The sequence below is a fragment of the Dipodomys spectabilis genome, unplaced genomic scaffold, assembly GCF_019054845.1.
Source record: "Dipodomys spectabilis isolate Male_0828 unplaced genomic scaffold, ASM1905484v1 ptg000073l, whole genome shotgun sequence".
In the NCBI taxonomy this organism is placed as follows: domain Eukaryota; kingdom Metazoa; phylum Chordata; class Mammalia; order Rodentia; family Heteromyidae; genus Dipodomys; species Dipodomys spectabilis.
Window position 1 is genome coordinate 5,992,116 of NW_024870750.1, and position 19,168 is coordinate 6,011,283.

At 43.5% G+C, this 19,168-nt stretch overlaps 1 protein-coding gene across 1 annotated transcript in view; it reads left to right on the top strand.

The window, feature by feature from the left end:
• Prkch (protein kinase C eta) overlaps positions 1 to 18,361 on the top strand; it is a 235,237-nt gene extending 216,876 nt beyond the window's left edge. The window contains exons 13-14 of the mRNA XM_042682558.1: positions 15,191 to 15,334; positions 17,047 to 18,361. Of these exons, the coding sequence (XP_042538492.1) occupies positions 15,191 to 15,334; positions 17,047 to 17,193 (291 nt within the window). The 3' untranslated portion in view covers positions 17,194 to 18,361. The remainder of the gene's footprint in view (positions 1 to 15,190; positions 15,335 to 17,046) is intronic.
• The last annotated feature ends 807 nt before the right edge of the window (positions 18,362 to 19,168 follow it).

Sequence of the window (19,168 nt, forward strand, 5' to 3'; positions counted from 1 at the left end):
AGAATCATTCTTGCAGTTGTTCTTTATTAGATTTTTTTGCAGGACTTAATATTTCCCTTGGAAAGGAAAACTCTTTTATAATTCCCCTTAAAGATGTTATTATTCTATGCTTCAGACCAATGGAAACTCCTTATATTGCATTTATACACTATGCAGTAGAGTTATAAGTATTAAAGATCTCAACACAGCCCTGAGGATAGTGGTGGATGTATCTCTTGAATTGAGGGCAGGGAAGGGAGTATCATTTACAGCGTCCTGGAGACAGTGAGGCAGGAGAGGCTCTTCTGACTTCTTGATCCAGCATTGTTTTCCTGCTGCCCTCTCTACCCTGCCACTCCATTTGAGTTCTTTGTACAAGTTGCACACAGACATGAGTAGAGGATGAAGGGCTGACTTGTGGGAGGACGTCCCATGGGACACCGAACCAGCAGATGCCCAGATAGTTGGAAGACATAGAGTTTTTCGTACTTGAAAATAAATCCCCAAATCACTAACCAATGAACCCTACAAACAACCAATGGGAAAACTATATTTTTTTTCTTGCAATTTGTTCTTCTCATCTGTACTTTGAATGTATCTCAAAATTCACAGAAAAAGAGCTGGGTGCTGGTGTCTCATGACTCAAGAGGATAAGATCTGAGGATCAAGGTTCAGAGTCAGGCTGGGCAGGAAAGTTCAAGAGATTCTTATATTCAGGCAGCCATCAAAGAAGCAGGAAATGGAGGTGGTAGAATACCAGCCTTGAGTATAAAAGCTAAGGAGCAGCACCCAGGCCCCAAGCTCAAGCCTCAGTAAGTACTAACACCACAATAAATTGATGAACTAAAAACTCACGGGGCATGCTTCAAATACCCCTTCTCAGAAAATAAATGATTAAAACTGTCAATACCTTCAGAAGAGAACCCCAATAAAAGATATTCAAAGGTACACAGATTGGTGTAAAAAGAATAGACAAAAGCTTTCCAGATTGTTGACCTCAAAGGGATTTGTCTTGTTTTACTATTTCTTTGATTGCTCTTGAAGTAAATACAAGTTTCCTATTGTTCCCATGTTACCAGGTTTCCTAGACTGACATTAACCTATGCCAAAATGTTGATAACCGTGACACAAATGAAATGTGTTTGCATCAAGCTCCTGAGGTTTGTCTGAGTTTTGCCCATTTATTTAGCTTCAGAAAGGAAGGTTTGGGGAGGTCATTGCCAGTCTCAGAGCTCAGGAAGGTGATGGCAGTCTCGGAGGCTAGCACTTGTGCTGAGTCAGCACCTGTGAGGAGTCCAGAGCCTGTGAGCTGACTCAGGTACAGTCAACACCTTTGTCCGGAAGCTCACAAAGGCAGCCGCTGAGCTAAGTGCTGAAAGGCGCTTGCTGCACTCTCCTGAGTCACCTCCCTCCATTCCGGACGAATTGTAAACTTGGCACTGACCCAGGGACTTGTAAAGTGCTTTTGTTCCTGAGCTTTACAGAAATTAAAGTGTGTGTGTGTACACGTGTGGGTTTACCTGTCATCACACCATCAGATTTCATCATCTGGGCATTGTCTGCAAGAGCTCAGCTTACCTCTGTGCCCAAAGATAGAAACCACAGTTAATTCTGGGATCCTCCTGTGCTGTGAGTGAGATGCACTTGGGTGGTGGGGAGCTCTGAGTGCTCCCCTTTCTCTCTCCCACTCCCCTCTTGATAGAGGTTGGAAGGCTCAAGGGAGTGGACAGAAAGGAGATAGCCAGGAGGAGGCTGAGGAGCAGGAGGACAAAAATGGTACCCAAGTACTGCAGAACACCGATCTCCAGATCATTAGAGCTGCTTTGCCAAATACTGTTACAGGAAAGTCCGAAAGAAAGTTATCAGAAGACCCTTTAATAAGAAGAGGGATGGTTAACATGCAGCCTGGCAGTCCTTTGCCAGGACTAGCATTGGCACAGGAGGAAATGGGGTATCCACAGCATCTCGTTGAAGCTTCTAGTGGGTTTAACACGTTTCACAAGTGAACCATTGACTTTCATATCAAGACTGCTATTGGCAGAACAGAAGCACAGTGACCTTTCCAGATATCTTGACTTGTTTGGGTTTTATTTTAATCATACATTTGTATGATCAAAGTTATCATTCTCTTCTTCCTTTTTTACTAGATTATAAGTTTCCTAAGAATAGAGGTCCTGACATTTTACTTTCAGGCAGCAGTATGACAAGTTTCTTTTCTTTTCTTTTTTTCTTTTACTTTTTAATGAGTCTCACACCACAGGTTTCTTTAATCGTCATCTCCAGCTGTCTAGGTAGAAGCAATAGGTAGGTCAAAGGTTTTTATAAAATAATCAGAAACTTTCTTTTTGTGGACACCTGGTAACCAATATCTATGGGTTAGAAGAGCTTTTTTATTAAATATTTTTAAATGGTTATTATAAAGGTGATGTACCAGAGGGGTTACCGTTTCATAAGTCAGGTAATAAGTACATTTCTTTTTGGACAATGTCATCCCTTCCTCTGCTCTCCAGAAGATTTTTTGTTTGTTTTGTTTTGTCATAGGGCTTGAACTCAGGGCTTGGTCAGTGTCCCTAAGCTCTTTTGTTAAAGGCTAGTGCTCTGCCACCTTGAGCCACAGCATCACTTCCTGTTTTCTGGTGGTTAATTGGAGATAAAAGTCTCATGGACTGTCCTGCCTGGGCTGGCCTCAAACCTTGATCCTCAGATCTCAGCCTCCTGAGTAGCTAGGATTAGAGAGATGAATCACCAGCACTGATCCCACAGAAGAACTTTTATATATTAGAATAAACTCTTGTAGACAAAATAATACATTCTCCCCCACCCACCGCTGCCCTGGCTCTTTCCTTGTCAACTATCAAAGACCCATAATTTTTCCTAGCTGTTGATCATTAGGCTCCGTTTGGATGTCAGAGATGTGTACCTAGAATAAAGAAGGCTGCTAACTTTCTTTTCATCAAGAAGAAATAGAGGGGTTTGGAGGTGTGCCTCAATTGGAAGAGCACTAGCCAATAAGTGAAAGTGTCAGGCACTGAGTCTCAGGCAAGAAGAAGAAGAGAAGGAGGAGGAGGAGGAGGAGGAGGAGGAGGAGGAGGAGGAGGAGGAGGAGGAGGAGGAGGAGAAGAAGGAGGAATAATAATAGAGTACCTCTGAAAATACCTTCTCTTGCAATCCTTTTTAATAGCAGTACTTGGTGGGTAGAAGTCATTTGTATGGCTTGGACAAGGGGAGAGGAATAACAACAGCAGGAACTTCCTGTTCCTTTAACAAAGCTGCCTGGACCAGGTTCCAGGACTAACACTACATTGGCTAACAAAGGGACCAGGTTGGCCTGGGTACATGGGCTGGGCTTCCATCTTTGAGCTGCCATTGTCCTTTACCTGTTTTAACCAGCACTGTCAAATGTACTGGAATGGCTCAGGATTCCGGAAAAGCAATAACGTTTACAAAACACAGGAGAGACAGCATATTGGCAGCATTCAAAAAGGAACTGAGTTTATATCCAGAAGTGGCTGGGTTCCAGTCATCATCAGGTTGGAAAATACCAACAACCATCCACTCTTCTGACCCATTGTGGGAACAGCAAGAGCACAGGGCACTTTTTGTGCTGGGTTTTATTAGGAGAAACTGAAGACACCATGCAGAGTGTATCTCTAGAGATTAAATTCTTTTGATATATGTAGGTTGATTATCACCTGCCTGGTAAGGCATTGGCCCACGGGTGTTTTCAAAGATACTCACTTGCTTACTTCTTTGGTACCTAGTCCAGCAAGATCAGCTGGAGCAAGTTGTATTTCGTTTTGTTTTTATACAGAAAAAGCCTGCTTCTCACCCCCAAGAGTACATGTTGGGGGTAACTGTTGCTGAGGCAGCTGCTGCCATCTTCAGAGTGTCAGTTTCCTCCCAGAGTTTTAATGACAAAAGCAAGAAGAGCAGAGAGGAAGCCTGAGAGGAGGCTCATGATGACTGTGGAAAACACCTGCTGTCAGACAGGCCAGTTAGCTTCTGCTCCAAACATTTCCAGAAAAAGTCATGTTCTATTCAGGAAAGGCATTGAGTAATTTTTTTAAAAAACATTTTTAAATGATTTTTTTTTCTATCAAGCATCAGTGACTCATGCCTATAATCCTAGCTGTTTAGGAGACTAAGATCTGAGGATTGCAGTTTGAAGCTAGCTGGGGCAGAAAAGTTTGTTTTTTTGTTGTTTGTTTGTTTTGGGGGGGGGTCTGGTCGTGGGGCCTGAACTCTGGGCCTGGGCGCTGTCCCTCAGCTCTTCAGTTCAAGGCTAGCACTCTACCACTTGAGCCACAGCGCCACTTCCGGCTTTTTTTCTTTTTGCTTATGTGGTGCTGAGGAATCGAACCCAGGGCCTCATGCATGCAAGGCAAGCGCTCTACCACTGAGCCACCTTCCCAGCCCCTGGGGCAGAAAAGTTTGTAAGGCTCTTATCCCTAGTTAATCACCAAAAACCTGGAATTGGAGCTGTGGCTCAAGCGGCAGAGCACTAGCCCTGGGCAAAAAAAAAAGCTCAACTCAGTGCCCAGGCCCTGATTTCAAGCCAAGGATCAGCACAAAAAAGAAAGTCTTTTTTTTTTTCCATATGATCACTTACTTATATATGCCTCCTTTTTCATTTTCCTTCTAAATTTATTTCTCCCATCTATAGCTGCCTTGTGCTTCTTCTATCTGACAGTTCTTCAGGCGTTTGTAAATATTAGCAGTATCCTTCCATCATCTCCAATGGAAAGACCCTCTGTCATTGGAAATAAAATCAAATGATCAGATGGAAAGACTTCCAGGCTCTTCCCAAGCCATCACCTTTTTCCCACTCCTCTTAGCACCTGTTCTGGGTGCATTTTTCAGCTGTATTTCCCTCCTTAGAAATGGAAGAAAAGAATGTCACATGGGCCCAGACACAAGCGAATCATGCCTAATCCTAGCTACTCAGGAACTGAGATCTGGGGATCAAGGTTCAAAGCCCAAGCAGACAAATCTTAGAAACTCTTATCTCCAACGAACAGCAAAAAGTCAGAAGTGGAGGTGTGGCTGAGGTGGTAGAGTGCCAGCCGTGAATGAAAAAGCTAATGGGCAAGATCATGAGTCCCTGAGTTCAACCCCCAGGAGGGAAGGGGGAAAGAAGGAAGAAATGGAGGGAAGGAGGGAGGGAGGTCACATGGGCCGGGAGAGGAAGTCCAAGCTAAGCAGACCACTGAGTGCTGTAAGTTCTTATCCAGGTGAAGCGTGATGGTTGGCCAGGGTTCTTCCAAACCCAGGATTCCAATCTCTTTTTTGATCCAGAATGCATTGAGAAATTTGATGGCCTCCAGAGACGACACAACATAATGACTGAGAGTAAAGGCTCTTGTGTCACCTAGACCAGGGTTCAAATCCCAGGTTCACCACTGCATGGCCTTGGGCAGATGGGGTTCTTCCTTGATTTCCTAATCTTCAAAATGAGAAGAATAATCAGAATTGCTCTGAGAATTACATAGACCTAATCTGAAACTAACTTAAGTCAATGCCAGATGGAATACATATATAATAAAAATGTAAGTGGTACTATTTATGCAACAATATTAATGCAACCTGTACCCTTCTTTTCTCCACTCCTACAGCTGCCCCTTCCCAAGCCAGTCTAGATACCTGGCCAGAGTGACTGATCCAGTGCCACCGATAGGAAATTTGTAGTACATGCCATTCAGGTCTAATTTGGCTTGACTGTCCAGCATTCCATAGCAACACCATTCTGGATAAGGACCTATAATCCCAGCTGTTGGGGAGGTTGAAAACAGGTGGATCCTGTTCCAAGACCAGCTTGGGCAGAGAAGCTTGAGACCCTTCTCAACCCATAGCTGAGCACACCTGTCATCCCAAGCTACATGAGAGGCTGAGTTTGGAAGAATTGTAGTACCAGGCAAACCTGGGCAGAAAAGTCACAAGGTTGTCTCCATAAAAGGGAAACTGGATGCAATACCATGTGCCTGTAATCCCAGCAATGCCAGAAAGCCTAATAATCACAGCTCAGGTATACACCCAGGCAGGAAGTGAGACTCTTATCTTAAAAATGAACCAAAAACCAGTGCTGGAGATGTAGCGTGGTGGTATCCTGTCAGCCTAGCAAGCTCAAAGCACTGAGTTCTAACCACCATTCTCCACATTTAAAAAAGAAAGAAAAAAAAGTTTGAACTTAGGAAAAATGTAGATTGTTTCTCCAGAGCTGTTCCCAAAGTACTTCATGCATCCCTTCCAGTCTGTCAAGCCCCATCCCACCCAGTAGACTGCCTTAAGCCTCATCTCAGGTATAGAAGTCTGTTCTACCTTCTCCCATGGAGAAGCAGCTTATCAACACCAGGCCCAGGCCTAGGCCCCACTGTCTGTCCTTCCCTGTGCTGCCCTATCCAGTACCTTACCAGCCCAGCCTCTTCCTGTCTGTGACCACCTCTCTCAGCTGGAGGATGCTTGCTGCTGGTACAGGCCCTCCCCAGGTCTACACGTGTGTGTGTGTGTGTGTGTGTGTGTGTGTGTGTGTGTGTGTGTGTGTATGCATGTGCACGCACACACACACACACACACCTACCCCTACTGTAGCATGCACATAGGTCCATTTTGTTAGCCCCTGAGAGCCTTGGCAGGCTTGGCCATGCACCATGGGATGTTTGACCATCATTCCAGGGACGCAGGCTCCATTCTATGAGTTGACCTATTTCTCTGCCTTCCTCCCTAGGGTCCTCTTTACAGCCGTAAAAATGCCCCCTTCCCATTTGCGAGGCCTCCCTGGAATACTGACAGAATGTCCTGTGGCTTAATTTCCTTTCCTTCTGGCTTGGCAGTGTGAGCTGCTAACTCTGTCTGCCTTTTGTCTAACATCTGAAAAGGAAGGAAAGAAGAAGGTCATTCTGTGTAGCCAACAGCTAAATCTCACTATGAGGTAGAAACTTCAGTGTTTTCTGACTCCTGGAAGAAAATGTTATAAGACTAATTGTTCTATTTATATAACTAGTCCCTGAAAAGGAAAAAAAAAATATTTTCACCACTGCTTACATTTTAATGAGTTTCAAAGTACATTTGGATCCTGTTATCTCCAGACCCACAATTACTCCCGGTGAGTTTAAATTCTATCATCTGGAACATCTAACAACTCAAAACCCAAGTGTCCTGTGTTGTAGCAGAGCCCTGTATCTGACAGGATTGACAAGGAAGAGCTCTGTTGTGTCTGTCTCCCCTTTGTATGTGTGAGTGTGCGTGCTTGTGCCCGTGCCAATCCTAGGGATTGAACTCAAGGCCTAGGTGCTATCCTTAGCATTTTTGCTCAAGGCTGGTGTTCTACCACTTGAGCCACATCTCTACTTCTAGTTTTATGGTAGTTAATTAGAGATAAGAGTCTCAGGGACTTTCCTACCCCAGCTGACTTGGAACCTTGATCCTCCCATCTCAGCCTCCTGAGTAGCCAGGATTACAGGTGTGAGCCACAGCACCTAGATCTGTCTCCCTTCTCTTGGTAGCACAGGTGGACAGAGCCTGTGTGTTCTTTGTTTTATTTTAAGATTGTTTTAGGAATGATTACTGTCTGGAAGTCGTGTTTTGTTTTGTCTTGGGGCTTAAACTCAGAGCCTGGGCACTGTCCTTGAGCTTTTTGCTCAAGGCTAGTACTCTACCACTTGAGCCAAAGCACCACTTCTGGTGTTTTCTGTTTATGTGGTTCTGAGGAATTGAACCCAGGGCTTCATGAATGCTAGGCAAGCACTCTAACACTAGGCCACATTCCCAGCCCCAGGACATCATTTTCTAAAGGTCATTCCAGCTGTTCTCTAGTTGAGTCTGAGACTGAGAGCATCTTGTTTTGTCTGAGCATCTGAGAGATCTTGTTTTGTCTTTTCTTGGCTACAAGATAGAGCAACAGGGATGGCCAGATGAGCCTCAGGGGTAAAGGCTAACCTCAGATTTTAGTCTCTTCTCTCAAAGCTCTGAGGTAGAACAAGATGGACCTACATGTGATTTTCAAGATACGATTAGCAGTACCATTTCTTGAGGGCTTTCTTTGTGCTGGGCATGTGACGTTAATTTTCTCATGGACTCACTATGGCCTATTAAGTACAAGAAAATCTTTATTTCATAGCTGAGGTTCTGAGGCTCAGAGAAGTTAAGAAGGTGCCCCAATGCCACATAACCCCTCAGTGTTGGAGCTGGTATACAAGCACAAGGAGTAGAATAGGGGACCCTGACCAGTTAGCCTCTGCTTTCCATATGAGGGTAGACCACCATACACTTTGGGCATTTATTCATGGTTTAGAGGAATTGTTTGAGGACAGGCTGAAACAAGCCCAGCCTACATCTGTACTCTTCACTTTAAAATTGCCTTCTGGAGGGAGCTTGGCTCCATGCCCTTTCCTGAGGTCATAGCTTCTTTGTGGTCCAGGATGCTGAGCAACCCCTTCATTGGGCCAGGTGGGTCTCTGTTTCCTTTAGGAGCCTCACCTTCAATTCCATTTTCATGAGGGCTGTAGAGGAAGGAGAATGCAAAATGAGCCTGTGAGAGTGGGTGCCAGTAGCTCACACCTGTAACCCTAGCTACTCAGGAGGCAGAGATCTGAGGATCGGGTTCAAAGTCAGCCTGGGCTGGAAAGTCCGTGAGACTCTTATCTCCAATTAACCACCAAAGAAGCAGAAGTAGAACTATGGCTCAAGCCTGACTTAAGTGAAAAAGCACCCAGTCCCTGAATTCTAGCCCATACCTGCACAAAGGAAACAAAAAAGTGAACCCTTGAGAACAAGTTCTCCTGTGGGGACACACTACAGATGTAGGCTGGGCTTGTTTCAGCCTGTCCTCAAACAATTCCTCTAAACCATGAATAAATGCCCAAAGTGTATGGTGGTCTACCCTCATATGGAAAGCAGAGGCTAACTGGTCAGGGTCCCCTATTCTACTCCTTGTGCTTGTATACCAGCTCCAACACTGAGGGGTTATGTGGCATTGGGGCACCTTCTTAACTTCTCTGAGCCTCAGAACCTCAGCTATGAAATAAAGATTTTCTTGTACTTAATAGGCCATAGTGAGTCCATGAGAAAATTAACGTCACATGCCCAGCACAAAGAAAGCCCTCAAGAAATGGTACTGCTAATCGTATCTTGAAAATCACATGTAGGTCCATGTGTGTCCCCACAGGAGAACTTGTTCTCAAGGGTTCACTTTTTTGTTTCCTTTGTGTATCCCTGCAGGATTAGACTTCCATTTGAGGTGGAGTCTGACTTTTCACTCTGGGCCTTTTACCCACTCTCTCCTAAGTGCTTTTGTGGACCTAGGAAACGTTCTGCTTCCTTCAGTAAACGTGTACAGAATCCTTCCTGTAGTCATGTTTTCCTTGGGGCTGACTTTCTGGTTTGGACCACTGTCAGGGAAAAGGCCAGTTGAGGTGAAGAAGCCAGTTGAAGGTGAGCAGCCTTAGACAAGGATGAACAGGATTGTTCTACACAGCCTCATGAACTTGGCTGGCATCTGGGTCCCGTTATGGACATAAGCAGTTGAGAACATTTTCTGCAAAAGCATGATGCTGTTACCCTGCCCCCTCCAGCAGCGGGGTGGGGGAGACCCGGGAGTCCTGTGACTGACTCAGCCTGCAGCTCTCCATACCTGCCCCAGGTGTGCTGCGACCCATTTCAGGCCACTCCCTTAACTCAGAGGTTCATGGTGGCAACTAGTCACGTTCCCCAAAAGTCTATTCTCTTAGCACCCCTCCATGATTCCTGCTCCTTGGTATTCATCCTTTATCTTCTTTATGAGCCCCAACTGCTGCCACTTTGGTTTTCTTCTCTCTATGCCAATGGTTAGAAGCATAAAAGTGAGAAAGGTGTGCCAGCCAGCTGTGAGACAACATGGAGTGGCAGGAGATGTGACTGACAGCAGGGCTCATGGACACCCCTGAGCCACCCAGGCTACTCCTATGAAGGAGGAACACAACCCAGTGTTCTAGAATACACTGTTTTCCCAGAGAAGTTGGAAAGCCTGACTTGCATTTCCTACCTTTTAAATATTTGATAAGTAATTAAAATTATTTTTTAGACACTCCATGTGGACTAAATAAAATTTATCTGAGGCTTGGAACTGGTTTAAGTTCTGTTTATCCCCTCCACCACCTCCTTATGACCTTGCTTGCCTTCCTTTCAGCCCTCTCCCTGCAAATATCATTATCTCTGAAAGTCAGCTCTCCAGCCCTGACCTGCACCCCACATTTAAGTGGTGAACCATCTCCCTGTGGGTGCCTGAATACCCCAAGGGCAGAGCTGAGCAACTTTAAGTAACAGAGAGCCTCCAAATATTAGTGAGCTCTCTTAGGAATTGACACTTCACTGGTAATGTGGAACCAAAGTAAACTATGGACATATTCGAGGAGGTTAAGGCAAGAGGGAGTTTTTAAAGGCCAGACAAGAGGATTGTATAAATTTGGTTAAAATAATCATTGGGGCTGGGAACTGGTGGCTTATGTCTGCAATCACAGTTATTCAGGAGGCAAAGATGTGAGGATCATGGTTCGAGCCAGTCCAAGCAAGAAAGTCCATGAGATTCTTATCTCCAGATTAACCACCAAAAAGCTAGAAGTGGAGCTGTGGCTCAAAGTGATAGAGCATTAGCTTTGAGCACAGAAGTTCAAGGATACTACCCAGGCCCTGAGTTTAAGCACCAGGACTGGTGCATGCACGTGTGCACACACGTGGACGGACAGACACACACACATTTAGCTGTGAGATCAGTAACAAGGGGGCCTTAGTCCAAAGTTGGGCCAGTTGGGCCATTGCTAGGCAGAAGCCTTGCACAAGTATTTTCTGTGCCGAATTGTAGGTGGTCTTTGTTTAAGGATGTGGTTTTGGCAGAGTATTCGTGATTGTTTGTATTTATCATCAAGCACATGTGCATAAGCTACCTTCTTTTGCAACCTCCTGACTTTGTGGTTGATAGGGTTTAACACAAATGACTCCACTTTTATTATGACAACTTTTACGATCTCAAAAATCATAAAAGTTGAGTGCTAGTGGCTCATGACCATAATCCTAGCTATTCAAAGGACCGAGAGCCAGAGAGATGCTGTTCAAGGCCAACCCAGGCAGAAAAGTCTGAAAGTCTCCATTGTCAAGATAACTAACAAAAAGCTAGGCCGTAGACTATGGCTCATATGGTACAGTGCCAGTCTAGCAACCCAGCTGAACAAGAGCACAAGACCGTAACAGTTTGAACCCCAAAACAAAAAGGGGTTATAAGGGTTAGTTGTTTGGGTCTCAGTTTCCCTGACAAAAATCCTACTAATACTGACTTACTGATATTGCCATTAATACTAGCACTGCAGATAATAACCTGTTGCTACTCTTTTGTTCCTTGTTTTGGTTACCAAATACTACTGCTCCATCAGACAGCCTGGAGGACACTGGGATCTTCAGTCTCCCCCTCCACTCCAGCCCCAGGGGGGTGGACTTGTACAAGCCTTCTAGAACTTACTTCCAATTCTTCCTTCCTGTTAACTAGAGGTTGTCTTGAGTCTCTGAACTTGCACATTGCTGTCCTTGTATGACCCACCATCAATGCCTGCATCTCCATGCAGGATTTATTCCTCATATGCTTTTGATGGATCTAAATACCTGCCATGGTCCTCAGCCTTCCCGGTGTGCACCTGTGCCCGACTACCTGTGCCAACACCTAGGGTGCTTGGACGCATCTGTGCACACTGGCTGTATACTCAGGCTTAATTGTCTTCTTCCTTCACGGACACACAGATTCTATGCGTCTTCATCAGATGCCAAATGCCACCTCTTCCATCAGGCTGTCTCTTACCTTCTCTCTGCCAGCCCAGTACTGTTTGCTCACACCTCATCAAAGCTTCCAAAGCACTAAGTGTCTCCATTTAACCCAGCTGGGTAATGTTCACTTGCCTTTTCCCTTTTCTCTTGATTTGCACCTTGATGGAGGGACATTGTCATTTGTCATCTGTACATTCCCCCTGAAGACTAGCGTATTGTCTTGCATTCACTAGTTGCCATGTAAACCTTTATAAATGGAGCAAATGGATTTTTTTTAAATGTGGATGATGACTATATCTAAAGAGCCTATGCCAGTATATTAAAAAATCAAAACAAAACTACCTTGTTAACCAAAGGGTGACCAAAACCCCCAGGAGATAATATCAGATTAGTAAAAGGGTTAGTCTCTGCCCACAATTCCAAGGATATGGTGTTCAGAGGAGGAACCACTAGAATATTGTAGCTTGTCCTTGTTCAATGCCTCTGCCACATGCCCCGTGGATGCTTAGATTCACTGCCAGGACAGGAAAGAATAAGCAAAATCTCTCTGACAACAGGGCTTTTGCCACACTGGCATATAGAGTCCTGCGCTGTTCCTCTTGCCCAGAAGAACAAGCTGTACCCAACCATTCACAAGATGTCTTCTACTCGTACCATTGGCAGGACAGAGAATTTCCCACAAGCCATCTGTGACTGTTCTTTCATCCCTGTCTTCAGACTTTGTTTTTGTTTGTTTTTTATACTTTGTATTATTATCTTTAGGTAGTTGTACATAGGAGTTTTCGTTTAACAAAGCAGTTTATGAATTCACTATATCCTGATCAGTGTCAGCCCTCTCAACATTCTCCTGCATACCTCCTTGGTTCACCCCTTCCCTCAGTCTTCTTAGTTTTGTAGGATATTCATTGTATTTTTTAAAAATAAATTTATTTATTTATATTATAAAGGGGATGTACAGAGTGGTTACAATTATATAAGTCAGGGAATGAGTATGTTCCTTCTTGAACAGTATCACCCTTTCCCTTGTTTTCTCCCAGGTTTTTCCTCCTGACCCCCCTCTCCCATAAGTTGGATAGTTTAGTTTCAACATAGTGTCTAGTGAGTAATGGATGGTAAATGACAAAAAAAATGACACTTTGGTCTCACACAGAGAGGATATTCTTAGGAGAGAATCACAGAGGCTTAATAGCTATGTGCATATGATCATATAAAACGACGTGTATTAAAATGAACTCCAACAAATTGACACAACAGGTTTTTTTCTTATTTTGCTTTGGTTTGGTTTGGGGTTGGGTTTTTTCTCCTTTGTTGCTGTTTTGGGATTTCTGTACCTTTTTGTCTCATTTGTAACTTTATCTGTTTGGAGGAGGGTAATGGGGAGCAAACAAATACAGCAATGTTTGGGGGTTTTTTTCCTTCCACTATTCTCATCTGTATTAGAATCACAACTGCTCATGCATCAGAGAATTATATTCTGCTGACTCTCCCATGGAAAAAAAATCTACTCATTTCTGTTTTGTAAGCATTTTCTCCTTTTGTCTTGTATAAAAGTTTATCCAGGGAGATCCCAAGCAGTAGAAATGTAAGTAACAGTGTGATTTATAAGAGATGTCACTCAACTCAGAGCATAGTATGTGTGCAAAGGAAACTGCTGTGTAGATGTGGAGGCTTATTTTATTTTGGGTTCCATCTCTAGTTCAGCAATGCCTGAAGCCTTTAAGTCTTATCATTTAGAGAAGAAGCAAGCATTAAAGACCAGCAGTATTTTTTCTTGTCTTTCTTTCTTTCTTTCACAGTATTTCCTTCCTTCCTTCCTTCCTTCTTTCCTTCCTTCCTTCCTTCCTTCCTTCCTGTCTCTATCTCTATCTATCTATCTATCTTTCATGTGGATGGATCAGTACTGGGTCTTGAACTCAGGGCCTGAATACTATCCTGTAGCTTTTAAGCTCAACGCTGTCACTTAACACGGGAGCCATACATCTGCTTTTGACTTTTTGATGGTTAACTGTAGATAAGAGTCTCATGGACTTTTCTTTCTAAACTGGCTTCAAACTTTACTCAGCCTCCTGTGTAGCCAAGGATTCCTAACTAACATGAGCTACCAGCATCTATCCAGCTTTCATTTTTTTATTGACACTTCTTTAGCAGTTCACAAATTTATCTTGTGAGATTGATGATTGCTTAGGAAGTGTTTCAGCCTCCTCCCTCAATATATTAATTTCATTTTAACCAACTCTAGAGGCTGCACAGCTTGGGACCTGGTTGGCAACAGGTCCAGATACTTCCTTGTTATGTCTGCACCGTCAAGATTTTCATTTTATCCACTCTGTACATTCCTCTCCAGAGAAATTTCTATAACAACAGCATTAATTTTGTGCTTGTAAATTAAATTTGGGAAAGGATGCCTATCATTAGTTGTCAATAAGTCTGCTTAAAGATAATGATTTAAATTAAAAAAAAGAAGAAAAAAACAACCTTTTTATCCACAGCATTTTTTTTGAAGTGAGAAATTAAATTCATTATAGCATCTTTGAATAAAACCTATATTCTGGCCATGAAAAGTGAATTTTTCTATTTGTATCTCTGGTAGGAAAGTGGTTGGGGGAAAAAAAAGGGCATTTTGAAAAAATAGAGTATGCCCAAAATATCTTCATAGGAGCTGAACACCAAGAAATTCCCTGAAGGAGAGGAAGACAGCATTTATATGCCAACATTGCTTGAATGTGTAGTATTACTTATTACTTTAGTTTTAGGCAGCAACAAATTCTCATTTAGTAAATCTACTTCAAAATAGAAGAGGGGCATCTTGGAGAAAATAAAAGTTTTCATGCACAACTGTGCGATCTTTGCTGCAGAAAGAAGTGACCAGCTTTGCTTTTCCTAGAGCCAGAACACAGAACTTTTCAGCTTTTCCTCCGTTCTGTGGCTTCACATAGGTACTCAAAAACAATGGCTCACTCTTCTCTCTGTGGTCTTGTGAGAGAGAGGGAATCCTAGCCAGCTGGACAAGTCTCTCTCTCTCAAAAAAAAAAAGGCACAGCTGTTCCTAAAAGTAGCCCCATTCATAAGAAGCTCTCTGTCCACGACTGCCGTGTTGGAGAAAGGCACACTATTTCATAAAGAGCTTCTTTTCTTTAAAGAGGAAAGAAAACTCCACAATGTTTACAGGAAAAAAAAAATTGGACCCTTCAGCTTTCATTTTAGTGACCTGAAATGGAAGTAGGGAAGGCAATACATCCACGCAAGCAATTGCACCTGTAAGGCATGATTCATAGGGGCTGAGCTACCCTGGATGGAAAATCCAACTAGTTAAGCAAGATCCGCCAGAACACCTCCTGCAGGCTCTTCTGCCAGGGCTGATGCCCTCCATCTTGTCCCACTGCCATTGTATATGAATGAATGATTGACACTCTCTCTTGCTTTCTCTCAGTTCATGACCAAGAACCCCACCATGCGTCTGGGCAGCCTCACTCAGGGAGGTGAACAGGCTATCTTGAGACATCCTTTCTTTAAGGAAATCGACTGGACCCAACTGAACCATCGCCAAGTAGAACCACCTTTCCGACCCAGAATCGTGAGTGTCAAGACCATTCAAGTAGACTTTCTCTTTCATCAGATGACCAAAGGCCACTGGAAAGCTGATGGCCCTTGTAGAGTGACTGGAAGGTCATCTGATACAGGATAGCCTTACCCAGGAAGAGGCTGGGCTCTTTGCTCCTTGAGATAACATCTCTCCGTGTGCCCAGCTTACTTTTTTGGTTTTTTTTTTTTTTTTTGGTTGATTGTGGAGCTTGAACTCAGGGCCTAGTCTCTGTCCCTGAGCTCTTTTGCTGAAGGCTAACACTCTACCACTTTGACCCACAGCTCTGCTTCTGGTTTTTGAGTGGTTAATTGGAGGTAAGAGTCTCATGGGGACTATTCTGCCCAGGCCAGCTTAGAACTGTGATCCTCAGATCCTAGCCTCCTTAGTAGCTAGGATTACAAGTGTGAACCACCAGTGCCCAGCTAGCTCCCAGGTTACTTTACACAAAGTTTTCCTCTCTTCCCTTGGCTGGCTCTATCTTCCCTTTACTTGAATTTAAATCTCCTGAGAATGCCTGGAATGTTCCAAATTTCCCCCAAATAGCCGGCTAATCGATGTCATTATTCCCAGCCAATTTCCTCATGATTCTGAGGACACCATTTGTGCTTTTCACAAGTCCCATGAAAGTAGAGTATGGGAAATGTTCCTGCACTGAGCCTGGCTGCTCTTCTTGAAGAATCTCAGTCTTTCATAATGCTACAATGCAGAGCTCCAACGCAAACATGCCAAGACTTTTTGGCAAAACACCAACGGGTACCTCTCCAAGCCAATACAGGCGAGAGAGGTGGCATTGCTCAGAGCAGTCTGGCTCAGGGTCTGAGAGCTGAGCTCTTGTTCATCTGTAGGTCAAGAGAAGCATAGCAGGAAGGCAAGGAAGTAAGGCTAGCAATAAACTAAGGGTTTCAGGGAAGAAGAGTGGTCCAAAGGTGGAAGAAAAGCATGGGTGAACCAGGTAAGAGAACTCGAGAAGTCTAACACCAGTGGAAACAATCTCTTCAGATGTACAATGAACAACTTTTCCAAACAGCCGCCTTAATCTGTACCAACCTGCTAGGCTTTGCTAGACTTTGAACACCAAGCAGCCAGAGATAAAGCCATTTCCTTCAATGGGCAAACCCCTGCCGGCTCCTCTGGGATGGGAGATAACTTGGCTTTCAGAGGTTACAACTCATGGGCCTGATTAGAGGCCAGTCCAGTCTGGTTGCAACAGGCTGGTGAATGGATTAACATGTAATTTTCCTCTAAGTTCAGGAGTCTTTCAAGAAGAGCTCTTCACATATATAGATCTGTGTCAGAGCACAGGTGAAGCAAGTGTGAACTTAACCTGTTGACAAATCTAAGCTCACATGTCCCTCACTTGGTGATTGCCAAGTGGCCTCTTGGTGAAATGGAGAATAAAGGGCGAGCAATCCGGCCAGTTTGGGTGACCAAATTAATTCTTTAGCTTCCCAGTCTAAAGCGGGCCTGCTTGGCAAGATTTTTATAGGATGAGTGAATCAGTGGTTACCAAATGTCATAATAATACACAATACAATGGAATTGCCATAAAGCACTGTTTAATTATAAGGATCATCACTGTAAATAAGGCTATCAGACAAATGACAGAGCAGTTCTCTGAAAGTCGCTGGAATGGCCGGAGACCCAGTCAAGATGAGTAAGCCTTAAGTGCTTAGAATCTGACCTCTGTTTCCTTTTCTTCACAGAAATCTCGGGAAGATGTCAGTAATTTTGACCCTGACTTTATAAAAGAAGAGCCAGTGTTAACTCCAATTGCTGAGGGACATCTTCCTATGATTAACCAGGATGAGTTTAGAAACTTTTCCTATGTGTCTCCGGAATTGCAACCATAGCCTTATGAGGAAGGAGAGATGGAATAAGAATCAGAAGGGAATTGAGACATTCTAGGAATTTCCATTGTGGGGACTCCTCAAGTATCCGCCTTAGAACAATACCAACTTTACCTTCCAGGAGCAAATGTTCACAACTCTGCGAAAGATAGGATATCAAGAGATCAACGATTTCAAGTTTCAAGGAACCCATGGTACTGGAAGTAGTTGATCCTGATGTAAGAATTTATGAAGACATGTACCACACAACCTATGAGTTTCCATGGCTGTGTTAGACGTGAGCTATTAACATGAGCCAAAAGAATAGAACATATGAAGAACAAAGCTGTTGGTCCTAGACATTCTGAGCCAAATAGGCTTTTTACTTCAAGAGACAATCAGGACTTTCTGTGGACCATTCCATGCTCTTCTTTAAGCCAATGAACCATGCCACAGTCTGCAACAAGATTCTTGATACTAATGAAGAATTTAAAGGTCTTTCTAAGAAAATGAATGGCATTCCAAATCAAACCGTTTATACTGAAGAAACAACAACAACAAAACCTTGACACTGAAAAACAATCTCCCAACTTAAAGCCCAGGGTGGGGCATCAAGACCGTTATCTCACAGCATATTCTTCTTTACTTTCATTAACTAGGTATTTATTGAGCATCCATGGAGCATCCATAATGTGTCATTACACCCAGTAACATCTGCAGTTAGAGGTGCCTTCCTGATGCTTTCAGTTACTCTGGGTTTCACTCATTTATTTACCTGAATGGTGTTTGCATTCTGTGAAATGCCTCTCCGCATTGCATTTGACATCCTTCTTTGTCTGCACATCCTCTCCTTTTCACAGAAGAATCAGCACCTCAGCAGCACAGCCAGCAGGAGAGATTATGGTGCATGCCCACCTGCTGACCTGTGGAGTCTGATCCTGTCTATATTGTTCCCAGCTCATTGGTGAAGAAGCGCACGCCATACCTGTCCAGGACCAGTTGTGTAGCTTAGCCATTCATAGTTTATTTATGTTTTCAGAGACAAAGAAGTTTGTTTGATATACACTTCAATAGTTAGGAATAGATCTCTTGTAAACAGGGCTAGAGAAAAGACAGACCTTACCACGTGTAACCATATATGCAATTGGAGAATTTTATCTGGCTGGAAATAAATGCATTTTGTAACAAAAGGCCTTTTCTATTCAGAAGGATTTGTTCTCTTCTCCGCTAAGAGAGTAGATTTCCAATAAATGCTAAAGCTTTGAAGATTCGGACATGCCTCAAGTGGGAGAATGAATGGTAGCAAGGATAATTTCAGTCCACCAACACCACCTTCATTCATTTATTCATTGATAGTTTTATGTAGAGTGGATGAAACTCTTGACTAAAGGCAAACTCCTGAGAGGAGGATTTGACTTTAGCTTCTTTTGAACGTAGAAATAGACAGAGCCTGTCTTACAAACCAGTGCTTCTGTTCTGGATAAGGGCAGTGACCCTCTGGGTTATGTTGCAGGTCTGTGGCCTGCATGTTTATTTCTCATTCACATAGAGTTCATGTTCATGGCCCTCCTCTGGCTTCTTCTAACCAGGCTTTTTAGAAAGTGTATCTCTGAAGGTCACCAAAGCAAGGGAAGAAAGAGATGGAGGAGATACCTACTGCCTAATAAATGTTCCTTAGAAGGATGCACATCACCAACCTTAGTTGGCCAGACTACATCTTTCAGGTGCAAATAGGATGGAGGGATTATAGAGCAGCTATGACAGCCTGTGCTGTTGTGGGTTTGTTGTTATTTATTTGATTTGTTTTTGGTAATCAAAAGTGAAAAGTTCGTTTTGAATGACTAGGTCAGCTTAAGAAACAGCCTGCAGATTTGTTTGGCACTTAGCTGTTCGCAGACAGCCTGGTCCATGGAGCTTCATTGACTCCTCATGACTTGTCTAGGTAGTTTATGCTCCTGCTCTTTTCCACTATTGGCAGTGTGAACACTACAGTCCATCA